Source organism: Prunus dulcis, chromosome 7 (assembly GCF_902201215.1).
Source record: "Prunus dulcis chromosome 7, ALMONDv2, whole genome shotgun sequence".
NCBI lineage: Eukaryota > Viridiplantae > Streptophyta > Magnoliopsida > Rosales > Rosaceae > Prunus > Prunus dulcis.
Genome location: NC_047656.1, coordinates 5,377,145 through 5,392,465, shown reverse-complemented (window position 1 = coordinate 5,392,465; position 15,321 = coordinate 5,377,145). Strand labels below are relative to the sequence as shown.

The window sequence follows — 15,321 nt, the reverse complement described above, 5'->3', positions numbered from 1 at the left end:
TAAAAGGATTTAGGGTAGGGGTGGACATAGGCCTCATCATTTGGCCCGCGGGTTCATGGGCCGATGGGAGGCCGTCCGGCCCATCGAAAAAAAGCCCGGCCCAGCTTGTTATGGGCTTTGAGATGGCCCGGCCGGCCTTGGACCGGGCTAGGCTTGGGCTCGGGTGTCTGCAGCTCGGCCCGGCCCATAGGCTCGGCCTGATTAAGCCCAGAAATCCCGGCCCGGCCGGCCCACAAAAGCCCGACCCGTTAGGCCCGCATACATATATAATTATGTATAAATAAGAGTTTAGGTTTATGATTATATCACTTAAATCACATATATAATTTGTTTCATTTCATTTACTTTTCTTTACTCATTCCTAATTTATAATTGGATGATTAGCACATGAATTTTGTCAATTATTAATTCAACAATTATATATATATATAAATAAGATGAACAACATATCACATCATCAAATATAATCATATCATGAAGCACAATCGTATCACTAAATATAATCATGCTTTTCTTGAATACATCACCAAATATTTGCATACTTATTCATACCATCCTTTAAAAAAATATTTTTTTTGATACTTATTATTTTTAAAAATTATTTCTTAAAATGTATTACGATCTAATTATGTAATAACCTAAAAAATAATACTTGATTTTATTATTTTTGTGGAAAATCTTATAAGTTGTGACTTTATTGGGTGTTTTATGAATTTGGTTTGATGTGAAAATATTGGAATTAAGTGAGTTTAATCTCAAATTTGGACTAAAATGCCCTTATGATTAAGTTTATGATTTTTTTTTTTTTAATGAAGTAGGGCCTGTTTAGGCCCGGCCCGTTGGGCTTAGGCCTGCCCGGCCCTTGGGTTTGCTCGGTCCTGCCCGATGGGCTTTCTCAAGCCCAGCTCATGGGGCGGGCTTGAGCTTTGAATTTTCTAAAAAAACCCTGCTCGGCCCCATATTTTCTCTCTCCTCTTTAAAGCCCGGCCCGACCTGACCCAAGCCCATTAAATTTGGGTCGGGCTAGCCCGACCTACCCCATTGACGAGCCCTAGGTGGACATGGATAGTGTTGGGTCAGTTTTAGTCCCAACCCGATATATAGTTTTTTTATGAATTATTGAACTCAAAATCCGTTCATTATTAGGTCAACTCAACTCAACTCAAATTTTTTGTAATAGGGTTTGGCGGTTGGTCAGGTTAACTCAAAATTAAGCATACTTTTAAATTTTGGTTTCAACCCATACATAACGATTTATGATTTTTTAAACTTAAGACTTGGTCATATTTAGATCAATTCAACCCACAATGATCAGGCTGGGTAGTTCAATCAGATTAACTCAAAATAAAATTTACTTTAAATTTTGGTTCCAACTCATACATAGTGCTTTATAATTTTTTTTTAACTTATGACCTGCTCATTTTTAGACCAACTCAACCTACTATGATTGAATTAGGCGGTTTAGTTTGATTGACCCGAAATTGTACCCATTCCTAATTTAGGATGAGGCTAATCAATTTCTGGTTCTTTAAAAGGAATGTCACATGATTTGCACATGCTCACGTTTATAGGATAATTTTTTCAATTTTGAGGAAAAAAAAAATACTTTTGAAGTATTAAAAAGTATTTTAAATTAAAAAGAAAACAACCCAATACACATCGTTCCCTTCAGTGAAGGGCCTTCACCTATCAGGATAATTTTTTCATTTTTCAGAATATACCTTTGATCTATTCAGGAAAAAATAAAAAAATAAAAACCTAAGACTCATCATCCCCTTCCCTCTCTCTATCTCTCTCTCTCTCTCTCTCTCACACACTAGCCGACCTAAATAAAGGGGGAGAACAAGGATTTCTTGCTTTGATAATCTTGGTTTTAGGAAAAAATCAAATCTTTTTCAGTGGTCATGCCGTATCTTGTTCGTGAGAATCTATTCATCGGCAACATCGGCGATGCAGCAGAGGTTCTCCAAAATGGCAGCACAGAGATCACACACATTCTCTCAGTTCTGAGTTCTGCATCAATCTCGTTTTTCTCCGAATGGAAGAAGGGTCTTACAATTCCCACTAAGGAAATCAAGAAGGTGTATACTGGCGGGTCTGTTGGTGGGTCGGCTTCTGTGGACGATTCTGGTGATGGGTCGAAAAGTTGTTTGCTCTCGGATAAGCTTTTGTACTTATTGGAATATGCAGGCAAGGATTTGAAGCTGGTGAGGATGGGGGTTCCGCTGAGAGATATGGAGAATGAGAACTTATTGGATTATTTGGATGTCTGTTTGGATTTTATTGATAAGAGTAGAAAAGAGGGGTCTGTTTTGGTGCATTGCTTTGCTGGTGTTTCCAGAAGGTACATATTGTTCTCTCAGTTTTATAATTTTCAGTTTTTAGAATAACAAGAGTCTACTAATAATGTCGAAAGTATACGGAGCTTACATTCTGAAAGCTTTTCCAGTTTTCTGAATTGTCAAGTTTAAAGGGTTTACACCCTTGTTTGTTTGCATGTGTTTGTTGCAGTGCAGCTATCATTACAGCATATCTGATGAGAACAGAACATTTATCACAAGAAGGTGTGAAAAATCATTGCTTGTTTTAAGTATCGCGAGTGTTCGTATATAAAGTCACGTTGCTGCTTTTCTTTCTTCTTCAGTTTAGACAAAAATTATTTTCACAAGCTTGTATGACTTTAAAAATGGGAGATGATTTTGACACTCCAAATGTCAGCTCCCACACTCCTCTACTCTCTCACACAAAAGGAGTGCATCAGCTTTTTTTAGGCTGATTTTGGAACCCTCATGTAGTCCTCTTGTGTGAGAGAGTAGAGGAATGTGGGAAATGTTGGAGTGCCAAAATCATCACCCTTCAAAATATATGAGCAATTGAATTGAAAAAAAAAGAAAAAAGAATAGTGGGTTACAAATGCTTAACTGCTTTAGTCTTTTTCTTCCTCTTATGCAATCCTCCAGATGCACTAGGATCCCTGAGGCAAAGCTGTGAGTTTGTTTGCCCCAATGATGGTTTTCTAGATCAGGTGATGCAATGCGCTCTTATATCACATCTTGTACAAGATAACATTAATTTCTGCTAATGCAGCCCATAGTGAATTTAACTCTTTACTTTTATGGTGTTGCAGCTCAAAATGTACGAGGAAATGGGCTTCAAGGTTGATCATGCCAGCCCCATATATAAGTCTTTTCGCCTGAAAGTATTGGGTACAATTTATTTTTTCTTCTACATCTTCCCCTCCCTCTAAATTTAGGGTTATTGATTGTACATCTTGCATTCATGCTTTCATATTTTAGTTTTCCAAGTTTTGGTAATAGAATACTGTATGAAAAGTTCATTGATAGGAAGGCATTAAGGAACATTGTCTTACCAAATTGGTTGTATATCATCGAACTAGAATGTTTTTTTGACAAGTGTGAGGGTTGGAATTCTTTCGGATTGAGCATGGAGACACTGCTGGGTTATGAGAAACCCCTAAGAGAAGCTTCCAAGGTTCTAGATTGAACTCAAAAATGCCAAAGGTTTAGAACTCCAGAAACAAGATTGTCTCAATTTAGTTCACTCTATTTATTAATGTTAGAATCTCCAGAAAATCCTAATTGAGTTGAATTGTAGACCTTAAAATAAAAATAATCTCACCTGTCAAATTGCTTCGGGAAACTAACACAAAAAACTGCTACAATGGTGCTACTGTATCCATGAACCATACCTCTGAATCTTTTAATTTTTAAATTGTGTGCCGTTCTCCTCTACCGTACATAACATTTTAGGAGAAGAGAAAAAGAAATGCTTACCAGAACAGCAGTGACAATTGTGGAAGGTGTAGCAATTGCATGGCAATGTTCTTGATGTATATTACTATGTGAAAAGTTATTTGGCTCAGCATAGTAGACATTATAATATATGCCTACGCATTTCACTGGAGGTTTCAAATTGAGTGACAAATGTGAATTTCTGTTTTCGCTGCTATAATAGATATATTTTATCCCATTCTTTCAGGAGAATCTTATCATCGTGGGGATAAAATAGACAGTTCCAAATTTGGGGCAGATCCTGGGTTGCCTATTGAAGTTGCCTCTGGAGTAGAATCAGCTCAAAATGGAGGAAAAACTGGTACACCAGCTTACCGCTGCAAGAAATGCCGAAGAGTTGTTGCATTGCAGGACAATGTTGTGGATCACATTCCAGGGGAGGGTGAAAAATCGTTTGAGTGGCGAAAGCGAAAAAGTAGCAACTTGTCTGAGGATTCTGAATGTTCATCCATTTTTGTTGAGCCTCTAAGGTGGATGACAGCAGGTAACTGCCATATTTATAACTGTATGGCTTACCTTTTCCATAGCAGTAATAGCTAATCATGCTGAAGACCTCTCTTGTCAAAAGGGATTCTTTGAGTTGTTTCATTTTATTGTTATATAATAAATGCTAACAGTTGTTTAACTGGGATATTATGTGATCAAATAGTCACTTGAGATTACATGTCAACTGCAAATTGATTTTTCTTACTGACCAATTGTTCCAGTATGTGGTATTATGAATAATGAAAAAAGTTTCAAATATGGATTTTGACACTCAGACAGGATCCACATCCTTTTCACATTCCTATTTCTGAACCTATATGGCATTTCTTGATGTTTTCCTTTTCTTTATTTTTCTTAAGCTTATTTTGGTTTCCTTATACCTTAACTTAAACGAAGTAGAAGTTATTTCTTTTGGAGGCATCTTTTGTTCAATGTGATTTGTCTTAGAAACACGCAATAATTTAATCCTTCATATGTTCTCTCATTTCACAGTTGAAGAAGGAGCACTGGAGGGCAAGTTGTCATGTGCACATTGTGAAGCTCGATTGGGTTACTTCAATTGGTCAGGCATCCAATGCAGTTGCGGGAGTTGGATCACCCCCGCCTTCCAGCTTCATAGAAGCCGTGTGGATGTCAGCACTGTCTAATATTTGTCAAGGCAAAGCCTGGGTTGAGGCCCCATCAGGATAAAGGGTCCAGAACCCCTCTAAACGATCATTTCAAAGTCTCGGAATACTATTTAAGGTATAAAGTCTCCAAGACAATCAGCAACCATAGACGAAAAGGATGCTAAGTTTATGGAGTTTTTCGTACTGTCTACCCAGATCAAAATTGAGCAACCACAGTTATAGAGAAAATGCTGCCTTGATCTGTGATATATGAGATTTCGGGGACCTGGGTTTTGTTTTTTCTCCTTCCAATGCGAACTTAGTTTAGGTGACTGAAAATGTTGTGTTGGAGGTATTTTGGCATGAATTGTTATGATTATAAACTGAGTTACTATGGAGATCGCATTTACTGTATAAGGTCCTGTTACAATTATCCAGTTGCATGACAACAGGATAAGTTGTTATAGAAGTCGAGTTTTAACCATATAATATGAACAAAATCCCTAGATTGGGGAAGTAATTACTCTTTCATATGTTATATATGAATTGTATCCTTTACATCGTTTCTAGTGGGTGTTACTTTTTCTTTTTCTTTTTTTTTCTTTTTTTTTTTTGGTGGGGAAATGATAGTTTACCAGATTTACAAAGGTATGCACATCTAAGAATCTAAGAGAATTTGGTTAACAAAGTGATGGCAAAAGAAAGTGGAACGTAAAGCAAGAATGACCGGCCCAGTGAAAAGGGGACTCCATATATTTAACAGTCCGAATGCAATATACTGCAGCTGTACATCTCGGGTTTTCTTTCAAAGAGAATATGGACGCTTCCAAACTCCAAATGATGCGGACAATTCTACAGCCTCCTACTTTTGCATAAATCGAGTATAAATACATATCCCGAACGCCATAGCTACAAGGAAACTAAAGAGAGAAGGAAATAAAATAGTAATCCTTGACTAAGATACTGCAAATGCCTTAATGGATTTCTGGGAGCACATCATCATCTCCGGCCCTCTGAATGTGCAAATTTGTATTGCCACCCTTAGATATGGATGGATCTTCCATCCCTGAATTCAAAAATATTCAGGTTCGTCTTCACAGAACTATAGTTTTGGAATCAGTGAGCCTGCGCTTCAAGAAGGATGTTTGTAGCTACGTTGACATCATTTCTAGCCTGCACCAGTGCCTGTCTGGCAGAATTCCTATCAAAGCCCATAGAAACCAGAGTCGCAATGGAGGCCTCTGTTGGCTCTGTGGCAGAAGCCAAGGCAGAGGGATAATTTCTCTGAAACCAAACAACGAAATTGATGATGTGGATGGAAATTTCAGATCAGACCAGTACATAATATGACAGTGCAAGTCCAAAGCCTAAGCGACAGGAATAAATATACACACTCCTATATATCAAGCGAAAGAATTTTACAAAAGTTGTTTTTCCCCCCTTCTTTTTTTTTATGTGACTTTTTTCTAATTACTTTAGGCTCTTAACATTATTTCTTTTCTGCCATTCATTCCATGACGTCCTCATTAATCATACCAGTACCTACCTATTTATTTATTTCTTATTTTCCTGGATCAAGTTACTCTTTTGAACTTGCATATTACTCTCTTCATTGTACATAACCGGAACCATCGCAAATGAGACCCATCATCTCTTTGGTTAGTGCCACACCCACCTGGGCAAATTGTCTCATCCCTAATTCTTACTACCACCAATCCATCTTAAACATATATGTCCCAACTACACTCATTTTGCCTGCATGTTTTTGCTGGCCAACATTCCATATAGGGTCCACAAATTTTTCCCTAACTTGATAAATGTTACATACACACATCTGTGCACACAAATCTGTATTTTAACTAAACTTGCATTCAATATGCTAAGTCTTAGTCCTGCATTGTCTAGACCCTTTAACAACCATGTTCTTCCCATAAAGTTAATATTTTGTTCAGAAAGCTTCCGTCATTCACAGATAATAGAGATTACTCAGTCAGGTGTCCATCTAACTTATATATACAATTCAGAAAAATTATATGTACTAAAGTCAATCGCAGATCCAAAGCATTGAGGGAAAACAAAGAATTCTTACCTCTACTTGCCGAGCTGTGAATGGTGTTGCACTTCCCACAATATTTCTAGTTGGCGCTGCTGGCGGACTCCCCGTTGATGGCCAAGAAATCCGTGAAAAGAAAGAAGCAATGACTTCTGGGAACTGTAATATGAGAAGAGACATCACAGCCATGAATTACAATAATTAAAAATCTCAATTGCAAAATCTGCAACTAAATTGACTCATATATGCTTAAGTAAACAGTTTGGTAAATGTGAGAAATTAAGAGGGGGGAAAAGTATATTCAGCAGGCAGTCTTAATTACACTACTTTTCCCTACTAAAATTAACTCAGCAGAATACACGACCGAACCATATTGCACTTTTTTTTCCACTAAAAGTAACTTAGTAGAATGCATGACTCAATCAAATTCCATAAGTACATGTATCCATGCAGACAGAGACACAAACATGAAACGAGCACAAGCACATACGCAGAAAAATGCCTTCTTCCTTAAAAGAGTGGAAAGTCTAAAAAGATGGTTTTAACTTAGTTACATTGTATACAATGCCCTACTCAGAATTGAAGCGAAAGTGATTCTGACTGAAACTGCTGTGTGATCTGTAACTGATATTAAAGTCCAAAATAAAGTATGTCCAGTTACTGAAAAAGCCACCATATTTCAGAGTGAGAAAGCGAAACTTTAATAGCGGCATTGGTAATATGGTTTATCAAACCCCCTTTGTTCAGGACAAGAATTTATCTCAAATGACAGTTAAGTTAGGGACAGGACAGAGCACATAAATGAATGTGGAAACGGAGTGGCCCAGAATGTGAAAGCGCTAAAGAGCTCATAATTGAACACATTAAGAAAATTAGATGGAGACTTCTGTTTTTAGGTTTTTGTTATCCCTCTGGCGATACCCCCATCCCTTAGCCTCTTGGCAGATTTCCTTTTATATGGCCAATGCATAATCTTCTGTTATCTAAGAGGGTTCAGAGCGGGGAGGAAAACATTATTTACTGTTTGAACAGAATGTCAAGCTATTGGCTGCATCAAATACAATGCAGAAAAAAACAAATGCATGGTTTCTTGTTTTGATTGGATTTTTAAGTGAACCTCAGACATCAGATTGAAAAATAACCTTTGCTTTGCGGATATGGAAGACATTTAGATGATATAAGGAACCACAAAGGATGCCAAATACCCCTGGTAAGATTGATCTTTTCCAGGATGATAAAATAAGCTGCAAGAGAGAAACCAAAATTAAATTAAATGTAGAGGGGGAAGGAAAGAACAGCTATGTACTTGTCATGCAACATAGATGGTTAGATGGTATACTTTATCGCACACTTTTTACCTGTAGACCAGCTAGATATATGAAAGACTTATCCGAGAAGCGCACACCAAATACACGAAAGCGTGTTGAAACTGGAATGTCAAAGAAAAAGGGTACAAAAGATGCAAAAATAAGACCATAAGGTCCTGACGTCACCAGGTTTACTGCAGGATCTGCAAAAGACAAGTGATTTGACTCCAACTTTATCAGTGAAACACACAAATTAAAAAACAGAAAAAGAAAGAAACACCGAAACAGTCTGCAATATAATACTTGAACTGTACATAGTTTTCTGTAAATTCCCTACAAAAATGAAACTTGGCAGAAAGACCAGTTCAGCTAAGCAACCACCAGTAGGAGCACTGATGCTGCCACAGCTCACATCAAGACGCCATGATATTCAGAGTTGCAGTAACTATTGCATTAGAAAGGAAGACATCTATATATTCATCATATCATGCTGTAAAATATAGAAGATTACTTTTTTCCTAATTGGCATTCAACAACTTCATAAGGAGGTAAGGTTTGGCAAAGCAACAAACTGGCCACAGTGCAACTCCAGAAGACCTTTCTCCAAGGCCAAATTAGAGGACGGGTTTCCATTAGAGAGGATTACAGATTCCACAAACCTCAACAAACATCAGAAAAAGTGATGGGCAAGAAAAGGGTGAACTAGTCAAATATATGCAAGAGGTCTCGTAATAGAACTTGACAGAATCATATCTTCACTAATAATTAACTTCTAAGAGGCTTGAGATTTTCCAGAAGATCAACGTAATGTCCAGTACAAAATAGGCCAGTTCATGCAAGAAAACAAGGTATAAGCGGCATAGAGATAGGAAAAGAAAAACCAAAAGGCAAGACAATAATGAAACATAAATTTACAACTAAGAAGAGTAAAAAAGAACTGAAGAAACAATCTGCACCTTTAAGATATGCTAGAGCAAGGATCTCAAAGAGTAATGATACGGTCACAGAGAACAAAATAAACACCTGCACATATAAGAGGGGGAAAAAAAAACAAATCACCTATTACATTCTTTTTCATATTTTATATTGTTGAACGACAGAAGTAAGACATCATCAGTACTAAACGAACGAGTCCTATACATATATATACAGTTCCCTTCTATTGAGGGATCCCCCAAATAATTTTTTCAACGATCTAAACCATCTATTTTGTCTACATTCAGAGATAATCCTTGCAAAAAATTAGACAAATCAGAAACCGTTTCGTCATCCAATTGTGTCCTACAAAATCAAATAACACAGTGCTTCAAGAAAGTACTAAAATTTCAATAACTCAATTGAGTGGTCAAATGATATCGGATTCAAGTGATTTTTTTGTAGAGATGATCTTTGAATGATTATCTAAAAAATAGATAGTTTGGATTAGTGAAATACAATGCGGAGTGGGCCCTACAAGGGTGTCTCTCAAATATTATTTGAGGGATCCTTCAATGGAAGCTCTCTGCATATATATAGGTTGGGGGTGGGGGCTAGGTGGGTGGAAGAGCAGACCCCTTGCAATTTGAAAACAGCCTACTAATTTATCATGTTTATCTACTTTGGTCCCCCACGCAACACTAAGTAATCCAGGCCAACCCCCATAACTGACCAACAATGGTAAATGATATTTCTTAGAGGTACTAAATACAACTCCATGAATGAGCAAAAGGAATATCATTATCTTTTTTTTAGCACAATCATCACCACTTAGGGTATGAAAGAAAATTTTGATACTAGGACATTGTCCCTTTTAACGATTATAGTTCTGTTACATCAGATGTGAGCCACAGATGATGAGAACAGCATCTAGTAGAGTTAGTTTAAGTGGCTAAAGATACAATGTGAATTTTTATTTATTTTTTTTTTTTTTCCTTTTTGGCTAGGCATGTATGCAAGAAGAATATAACAATAATAATAAAATTGAGGAAAACTATTGGAAAGGTGAAAAATTTAGTGGGCCAGAAAGCAATATTGTAGGATATAAAAACATCCAACGTTATCATACCAGAAATCCCACTACCTGAAATTCAGTTATTGTAAGTTACTTAGTAGCAATTAAAGTAATTGGATTTCGTCATTTTAAACTTTTAAGATTATACAAGCATTTTGACAACCATAGCAAACCTTACTCAGAAACCTAAGTCAAGCAATGTATTCCACAAAAACTTATTGGTAGTCTCTGTGCTGGAGCAGTAAGCACAGAGATAGCACACCAGAGGTGGAGATACTACATGGATATTGGTACTTGCCGTTGTAGCATGGCATATGTGGAAGTGGAGATTATAGCAGTTCGCTGAAGAATGTGGCTGTGTTGCAACAAAATTATTGTTGGAGGTTTTCTGCATTTTTGTGATGGTGTACAGATGGCAACTAGGAGCAAGGGGGAAGTAATAATGGCAGTAAGGTGGAGAGGAGAAGTATAGTGGTTCTGGTATGAGCACTAGTGACAACAGCCCCCCAGACAAAATGTTACATATTACAATGTTAGGCAGAATTAAGAATAACTGAAGCAGTGTTCTCATTAATTTTGAATGATGATCTCGATAGTTTTAGTGGAATCCAAGAGGTGAAAAAGTAGTGCAGCCAGTGTAATAGAGGCCATATCCCTGTTGCAGTGACATATAAACTGTCAAGTCACAAACTCAATTTTTGGAAACTTCCTTTCCTTCATTGTTGAATAGCCAGATTACAGTGAAGGTTATGCACTAGGCACTGTTGGGCAGTGATGCGGATAATGGTCAAGTTGATAGTGCACTTGGGTGTTCTGTTTCTTAAATGCTTTCTTTATTTTGTTGGAAATTATAAAAAAAAAATTGTTCAAAATGCCTCTTTCAAACAAGAACAGTATTTTATTAACAAGCATCCAGACAGGCTTTATATCTTTTTATTTATTATGTAATCCAAATAAGAGCAAACTGGTCCCCTTCAGAAAATTCCAAGCATACCCTTCATATCTTTTATAACTCATCAATACTGATGAAATTCTTTAAGATTTTCAATAACATGACAAGACTCACAAGACAGTAAGTATGTCACCGGCTTAGTCCTATCTTTAGGTACAAGATATTTGTGATATAGCATCTGAACCAGGTATTCCAAATAAACATTAAAGGAGAAGTCATGAAGAGTTTGAGCTTGGTTACTCACTGAGTACTTATTGGAACCTATCTGTCTCTCAAAGACCCTGAAGTAATATAGCAGATACAGCCCAAACATCAGTTCTGGTGTAGATGAAAAGGCAAAAATTGACACAATTAACTTCCAAAGGCGAAACTTCCCAAATATATCCTGTCAAAAAGACAAAAAGGTATTGGGTAAGAATTCATATAAGAGTTTCACTAATTAAAAAAGAAAGACATAATACAAAAATAGGGAACTTTCTATCTGCAAGACATCACAGATATCAGATACCATTGAGCACATAGACTATGCAATGAATCAGTTTGACCAATGAGCATTGTGCATACTTGTCACGCAACTGCAATTTATATCATATAAATATAAGTGTGTTTCAACTGTGCAACACATATGCAGGACACCGCTGAACACCATGGATCATCTGATCATGCAGTCAACACAGTCAACAATTTTGTGAACATATATATAGCATAGTTTCATTACTGCAGCATATGAGGAGTGTTCCAATGCCCAATCAAATAATTTGTGCTTTCTTCTGTTTGGGGATTAAGTAAAGGTTGGTTTGGGGTTTAAGGCGCCCTAGAGTTTGTTCTACACCTTAACGTCATCAAATTAGTCAGGAAAAACTGCAAAAATGGCAGTGCTCCCATACTTCTTCCAAAAACCTCCACTCCACATAATCGTAAGCCTTTTCAAAATCAATCTTGAACACCAACCCTTCCTCCCATTTCTGCCTCACCTCCTCTACGACCTCATTTGCTACGAGTACTGCATTAAAAATTTGTCTTTCTTTCTGAAAAAGCTCCCTGAGAATGAGAGATCGTGCTTCCCATAACCTCCCTTAAGCATGCTGCCAGAACTTTTGCCACCACCTTACATAAGCGTTTCATTAAGCTTATAGGCCTAAAGTCCCTTATTTTCAAGGAATCTGTTTTTTTTTTTTTTTTTTTTTTTTTCTGGAACTAGACACATACAAGTTACATTAGTCACTGCGTTAATGAGCCCATTCTTGGAAAATTCCTCCATCACCTTCAAGATCTCACTTTTCAGCAAATCCCAGCTTTCTGAAACAACAAAAATGAATGACTTATCCTTACCACTATAAAATAATGTTTTTCTGAATCTTCACTGCTAGAGTACATCAGCTTCAGGAATTTTACAACTTCCTGTTCTATTTCCTCTTTATTACCTACTACTCCAGTCTTCTGCTTCCAATCTTTCTATAAAATTTATCTTCCTTCTTCCACTAGCTATCTTGTGAAAAAATTTAGTGTTTCCATCCTCATTTTTAGCTCATTTGACATTTCCTCTGAACCTCCATTTCACTTCTTCTTTGAAGGCCAACACTTCCACTTGAAATAGTAAAATATTCAAGATCAAATATAACCTCCATTCAAGCTAAACGTAAGAAGAAAAAACAAATTAACTCATGTGGTGAACCCCAGTTAAATCAATTAGGGCTTACTTCATTGCCGGTCTGGAAACCTTTGCCTACCTCTATGAGATAAATACCCAATAATATCTCTCACAAGATTCATAGTCGACTATATTAATCACATTTCATATTTTGATTGGGGAATTTCACTAAAAAAGTAACCATACTGAAGAAATTGAACCATAAATAGGTTCTTAGGAGGGTATTCGTTGGACCAAGATTAATAAAACAAAGAACCATTTGATACTGGTTGGACCAGTTCCAAAAAAAATTATCATCTTGATAGACATAAGTTTAATTCCAAAATCAAAACCAAACGCTAGTAGGTTTCTTTGGGTTATATACTTTTAGTTTGGTTACTATACAACTGAACTTTAGGCTGGTCGAGGTGAAATAAAATCCAACGAGTAACAGCCCTAATCAACCTAGGTTCCTCTAACATACAAGAAGACCTGCATGATAGGAGAGTTCAGGTGCAGTAATCATTGGAGATCTCCATGAGCTCTCGGATCCTTGAAATGTAACATTTTCAATCTCCAGGTGGGAGAGTTCAACCAAAACTAAAGTTGTCTACACAATCCCAATTCAAGTCATCACCAAACATCTAGACAAATCTGGTTTTGTGATACTTTGAAAGTATATTCAACGGAGATAGTGAAGTAACGTAGGATCACAAAAGAATTCAAGCCAAGTATTCAAACCCTACTTGAAAGAAATCCAGAAATAGCAGGGCAAGGTAGTTCTAGGTTTTCGACCTCGTATTGAGTTTTCCAAACAGTAGAGTGAATAACCAAAATCCAAGTGTAATTGACAAGTGACAAGGAATGGCTAACAGTGATTAGAAAAATAATGGTGCCACCCAATAGAAAAACTCAAACTAAAAATAAAGTATATAGCAATTAACAAAACGGTGAAATCACATGCAATCAATTCCATTCTAAGGTACCTCTACAGATGAGTAAAATCTATTTCCGATTCCCCCTTCCCCTTCAAGGGAAAAAAAACTGGGGCTTAACTACGCATTATGAGCCAAAAATTCCATGATGTTGACCATCAGGTATTTCAACCCAAAAATAAGAATAAAAATAAAAAAGAACATTAACTCCCTTAGCATTTGAAAAATACAATAAAGCAACAGTTCATCGTGATGCTGATGAAAAAGCAAGAATGATCCATAAAAGCAGACTTAAGATTCAACAGAACATTTAACAGCACAATCAATAACAGAACTAAAAAAGTAAATTTGGGACAAAGCCCACTCACAATCATCTTAAAACACAGTAATTCGTCAATATTTAACATTAAAAATAACAAATTCATGGAAAATTAGAATTAACTAAAAATTTAAGAGAAAGCACCAGATACGACAATCCAAGCTTGCTAGAACGGCCCTGGAACCCGAAGAAGACGGTGAAGAGAGCGCTAGCAATGACGAAGGCTCTGGTAACAGGAGCATTGTCTGTGACAAAAGAAACGACAAAGCATTTGGGTCATGCAATACAAAGAGAATCGAGAGAAAAACAGAGAAAGAAGGGCATGAAACGAAATAAAGATGAAGGTTGAGGGTAATTCGGGGAGGAGACTCTACGTACGGAAACCAGAGGGGCCGCCGTTCATCTTCTCAGTGAAGCAGGAAGAAGCAACAACGACCTTCGCAGTTGACAATCTCTTCTTCTTCTTGTAATTTCTCAGGCGTTCGGTTTTAGTTTTGATTTTGTCTTGCTTTCCAAACTCTCTTTCTTCTTTCCTTTTTCCTCCTGTTTTCTATTTCCTTTTTGTTTTTAAATTTTGCTTGACAAAAATTGAATAACTATCTTTTTTATGAAATACTCATAGGAGTTTTTATCTGGAATTTTCTGGATTAATCATAAGTTGTTATTTTTGCACCTAATTTCGAATCTTATTTTTTATAAATTATAATAAATTAATGATAGTTTAAATTATTGCATTGTATAAACAATAAAATGAAAAATTTTGATAACCAAAATTTTATTGCACTTTGTAATCAAATATTTTTTCTTTTGGATTAGAAACATTTTACTATTTATTATAAATAATTAACTTCGTTGACCAACAAAGTAAACGAGATTCATAGTTTTTTTTATATATACAAGTGATAGTAAGGGAGGGGGAATTAAACCTAGGACCTCTAAGTGCATAAGTAAATCCTCTTAACTACTTGAGTTACAAGCCTATTGTAATTATATTCAGAGTTAAGATCTTAACAATTGTTAACATTTTTTTTTTTTTTTGGGTCTGATAACAAGTTAACATATGTTACATTTTCTTGATTAGGATTAGAGATAGGTAGGAGGTGAATTGTTGGGAGAATACCTTTTATGTTGTTGAGGGGAGGGAAACTCATTATGAATTGTGTGTTAATCATCACTTTCTTTGTTATTTGTAATGGCAGTCATAAAGGTGCCCATAATTATGTGACTAT

The 15,321-nt window shown here is 36.4% G+C and overlaps 2 protein-coding genes across 2 annotated transcripts; one reads left to right on the top strand and one right to left on the bottom strand.

The window, feature by feature from the left end:
• Positions 1-1,742: 1,742 nt before the first annotated feature.
• LOC117635081 (dual specificity protein phosphatase 12-like) lies at positions 1,743-5,434 on the top strand. Its single transcript, XM_034369415.1, has 6 exons — positions 1,743-2,344; positions 2,512-2,564; positions 2,961-3,025; positions 3,128-3,206; positions 4,000-4,296; positions 4,791-5,434. The coding sequence occupies exons 1-6, from the start codon at positions 1,905-1,907 to the stop codon at positions 4,943-4,945; spliced, it is 1,089 nt and encodes a 362-aa protein (XP_034225306.1). The 5' UTR covers positions 1,743-1,904; the 3' UTR covers positions 4,946-5,434.
• A 184-nt stretch (positions 5,435-5,618) lies between these two features.
• Positions 5,619-14,656, bottom strand: LOC117635083 (rhomboid-like protein 20). The gene is made up of 8 exons (XM_034369416.1): positions 14,471-14,656; positions 14,237-14,337; positions 11,453-11,593; positions 9,223-9,289; positions 8,318-8,469; positions 8,102-8,203; positions 6,996-7,118; positions 5,619-6,190 (listed from the first exon to the last, which is right to left on the bottom strand). The coding sequence occupies exons 1-8, from the start codon at positions 14,493-14,495 to the stop codon at positions 6,023-6,025; spliced, it is 879 nt and encodes a 292-aa protein (XP_034225307.1). The 5' UTR covers positions 14,496-14,656; the 3' UTR covers positions 5,619-6,022.
• Between the last annotated feature and the right edge of the window lie 665 nt (positions 14,657-15,321).